The following is a 4084-nucleotide window of genomic DNA, read 5'->3' on the forward strand; positions in this document are numbered from 1 at the left end:
TCCAAAGCAATCCTTGAGCTACAAGGACAAAGTGGTGCTCCGGCAATATATAGTTGTATATGTGTATGTCTTTGTCTCCGTTTACCTACCTTAAACACACCGCCGCCACCCAGGTCCCAAACAAAACGGTGCATCTCTTTTCTCCGTCATCTCCCAGGTCCATCGCCCATCCCTGCTAATAAGCATTAATAAAGCACGCGACTAAACCAAGAACATGATGCTTATCGCTTCCTCGTTCTCGTCGCTATTCATTTTCTTTCCCTTGCATATAGGACATAATATACCGATTTCCCCAACTCGTGGCAGAGCCTCCTCTCTTCCTATTTACCCATGCTGTGATGAAGTGTTCACTATTTCCTGGTAGATAGCAATTAAGTTACAATCACTCTAAGCTACTACGGTCTACGGCTCCCATCACCAAGAAAGTTGTAGCGGTGCAGAGATAGACGACAATGGCGCCGATGCCGCCGATGCCAATGCCGCCACCGACGCCCTCCGGCGACACGCCGCCCATGCCGATGCCACCTATGGACAATAACATGCCGACGATGCACGCGGCCTTCTTCTGGGGCCACCGCGCGCAGGTGCTCTTCTCCAACTGGCCGGGCAGCGACCGCGACGACGCCGGCATGTACGTGCTCTGCCTCCTTGCCGTGGCCGCGTTGGCCGCGCTCGCCGAGGTGCTCGCGGCGTGGTCCCGCGCCCTCGCCGGCCGTGGCTCCAACTCCCTGGGCTGGACGCTGCAGGTGACGTGGATCCACGTGCTGAAGGTGGGCCTGTCGTACCTGGTGATGCTGGCCATCATGTCCTTCAACGGCGGAGTGTTCTTGGCCGTCGTCGCTGGCCACGCCGCCGGGTTCCTGATCGCGCGGAGGTGGAGGCCGCTACTCCCTGCAGTCCGTGACGACGACGGCGCGCATACCAACGGTGATCTCTGTGTTAGTTAATTGGAGAAGTATGAGAAACAGAATGTTGCGCTTGTCATTTGCCGAGGAAATTGAATGCTTTTGTGCTATATATCAGGGTCAACCTAGTTTGATGAATTTTTTTAACGATTTTTTTTAAACGGAACCTAGATATGATTGCTGAATGATAAATAAGAGAGATTAGGAATTTTCTCTCACGATCAATTGACACTACGTGAAAATGTCACTACAGGGACGACGAGAAAAATGTGACAGCCATTTCTTGCGCATCCCTGGTGACTTTGTTAATGACGGGGCTTAAAGGGACACCCGGGCCCCAGCCTGTCACTTTTAAGGAAGAATAGCAGATTCGGATTTAGGTTGCGTTTGGTATGGCTCCACTTCACCAGTGAAACTCTTTTTTGGGGCTTCAGCTCCATGAACAATTCATCGGTAAAGCTGGAGCCGTTTTGGTAAATCGTTTGGTAAAACAGCTCCATATATAGAATTCCTTAAAATATGCTCTCACAGAACGCCACGTATGATAAGGTGAAGTCGGGAGAAGCCACTATCTTTGGCTTCTTTCCACCCCAAAGCTATGTGAGAGCACGTTTTTAGGGGCTTTATCGGTGGAGCCATTTCATTTTACCCCGTGTGGTAGAAAATGGCTCATAAAACCGCTGGAGAAGCCCTGTCAAACGGGATGTTATTATGTTTTATTTAGAGCATGTTTGGCACAGCTCAGCTTCAAACTGCTTTTTAGTTAAGCTAAATTGTTTTAGAAAAGTGTTTGACAAAATAGCTCACCAACAGCTCATGAGGGAGAGAGCTGGAATAAGCTACTATTTTCAGCTTTATCCCTGTTAGACATTATGGGCTTGGTAGATATTATGGGCTTGGGCCATTTATTTAATATCTCTATGGAAAAAGTCTACTTCACCCCCTCACCTTTTATACTTGGTCTACTTCACCCCCCAACTATGAAACCGTATGTTTTACCCCTGAACTTTCCAAAACCGTCTATTTTACCCCTGGGCGGTTTTTCAGCAGCGGTTGCTACAGTAACATCAGGTTGCTACAGTGACGTGGGGTTGCTACAGTACCGCCATTTTTGAATTTCTTTTTTTATTTTCGGTGAATTTTTGAAAAATCATAGTAAATCATAGAAAAATCATAAAATGAAAAATATAATTTTATTGGACTCCACATGAGTAGATCTACACAATGAATATATAATACAGTATGCTTTAGTACAAATTTTTTTTTGTAGCTTTAGATTAATTGGAAAATCCAATTGTGTCTGTAATTAATTAGAATTTATCTATAACTAAGTTATACATAGTCCAATGAGTACGAAATTTTTATTATAGTTCAAGCATACAATAATTAGCGTAGCATAAAAATTTCACCACAATTGGACCATAGAAGCTGCAGCTATGAATTATTCCAATTAATTACAGACAAAATTGGATTTTCCAATTAATCTAAAGTTACAAAAAAAATTGTACTAAAGCATACTGTATTATATATTCATTGTGTAGATCTACTCATGTGGAGTCCAATAAAATTAGATTTTTCATTTTATGATTTTTCTATGATTTACTATGATTTTTAAAAAATTCACCGAAAATAAATAAAAAAAGGAAATTCAAAACTGACGGCACTGTAGCAAACCCGCTGTTACTGTAGCAAACCCGCCGCTAAAAACTGCCCAGGGGGTAAAATAGACGATTTTGGAAAGTTCAGGGGGTAAAACAGACGGTTTCATAGTTGGGGGGTGAAGTAGACCAAGTATGAAAGGTGGGGGGTGAAGTAGACTTTTTCCATATCTCTATTAAACTCTATGGTCCGTACATGTGCATTAATGGTTTTTATACCATATAGGAATTTAATCGAGAGGCGACTCTACTTAAATACTTGATCATTGACCGATCTATTTGAGAAGTAAAAGTGAATCACCTGGATGCCACACGCGCGCGCGCACCGCCGCCGCCGCCGCCGCCCGGCCCGGCCCGAGCCCGTGGGTGTGGCGAGGCAGGCAGGCAGGCGGCGAGCGAGCGGACGGGCGGGCGAGGCCTTTATTTTTGTCACTCAGTTTCCTTTGATGGAATTGATTGGAGGAGTTTCTGTTAACTCCTGTGACGAATTGATTGGAGGAGTTTCTGTTAACTCCCGTGACTTCTGGCTCTCCGTCTCTGTCTCTCCCGCCGCAGGGGGAGGTGTGACCCCTCGGTGCCGCCGGCTTCTCCTCTTCTAGCCTCCGCCTATAAGACAAATCCTCCCCTCTCGGTTAAGTGCTCTTGGCAAAGTACACCACTTTCCAGCAGGCGCAAGTTTTTCCCGCTCCACCTCCGACGAGCACCAAAGATGGAAGAGTAGGCCTCCGGAACGTGTCTCCATCGTGGGCTTCACCTGCTCGGGTGAAGACGGGCGATTACGTTTTTGGGGAGTGTCGGTGGTGGCACGACTACTCACTGGTGAACCTGTAGCGGTGCGTCTTCACAGCGTCCTTTTCTGCACTGCATCGAGCGGGACGACTACAGCAACAAAGCACCACCATGGCCTTTCCTGGTGCGAGCGGCTCCGCCATAGGGTATAATCTCCTTCACCCTCTTCTGAGTTTCATCATCAATATCATGATGTTCCTAGGCAATACTGCTTTCATATTCAGCATGCTCTGTTTGGTTGATTTGGATGATTATGCTAGTACTGTTTTTCTGGTTCCTTTTAATTTTGTGATCATCATGATCTTGATATTTGAGAACACATCTTTTATATTTATGATCATGTCTGTGATGCTTCAGCTGTGTAAAACAATGTTTCACATATGTTTCGGTTCTATAATTTGCCTTATCATCATGTTAACACTTGTCATAAATTGTTTCTGTCATTTTATTCATGACGTCACTCTTATTTTTATTGCGTCATTTTTATGGATTAAAATAAATATGAAAATGCCTTATTCTTCAACATTCCAAAAACGTAATTCCAGGCCATTTTCATCTGTTGGCTTTGCGGGCATGCCAAAGCCTACGTCGTTTGAGGGCACTCACTACAAGAGGTGGCGTGAGAAAGCCCTTCTGTGGTTGTCGGCCATGCGCTGTGGTCATGTGCTCAATGAGCAGCCTGCTACTGTGAGATCCGATGAGGATGAGCAGGCTTGGGGACATGCTGAGACC

At 45.5% G+C, this 4084-nt stretch overlaps 1 protein-coding gene across 1 annotated transcript; it reads left to right on the plus strand.

The window, feature by feature from the left end:
- The first annotated feature begins 461 nt into the window (after positions 1 to 461).
- Positions 462 to 947, plus strand: LOC136485969 (copper transporter 4-like). Its single transcript, XM_066482754.1, has one exon. It carries the CDS (start codon positions 462 to 464, stop codon positions 945 to 947), a length of 486 nt encoding a protein of 161 aa, XP_066338851.1.
- The last annotated feature ends 3137 nt before the right edge of the window (positions 948 to 4084 follow it).

This window comes from Miscanthus floridulus, chromosome 10, assembly GCF_019320115.1.
Source record: "Miscanthus floridulus cultivar M001 chromosome 10, ASM1932011v1, whole genome shotgun sequence".
Taxonomy (NCBI): Eukaryota; Viridiplantae; Streptophyta; class Magnoliopsida; order Poales; family Poaceae; genus Miscanthus; species Miscanthus floridulus.

Bases quoted from the DNA above. Each gene is read 5' to 3' on its own strand.
- LOC136485969 (XM_066482754.1), top strand. From the start codon at position 462: ATGCCGCCGATGCCAATGCCGCCACCGACGCCCTCCGGCGACACGCCG.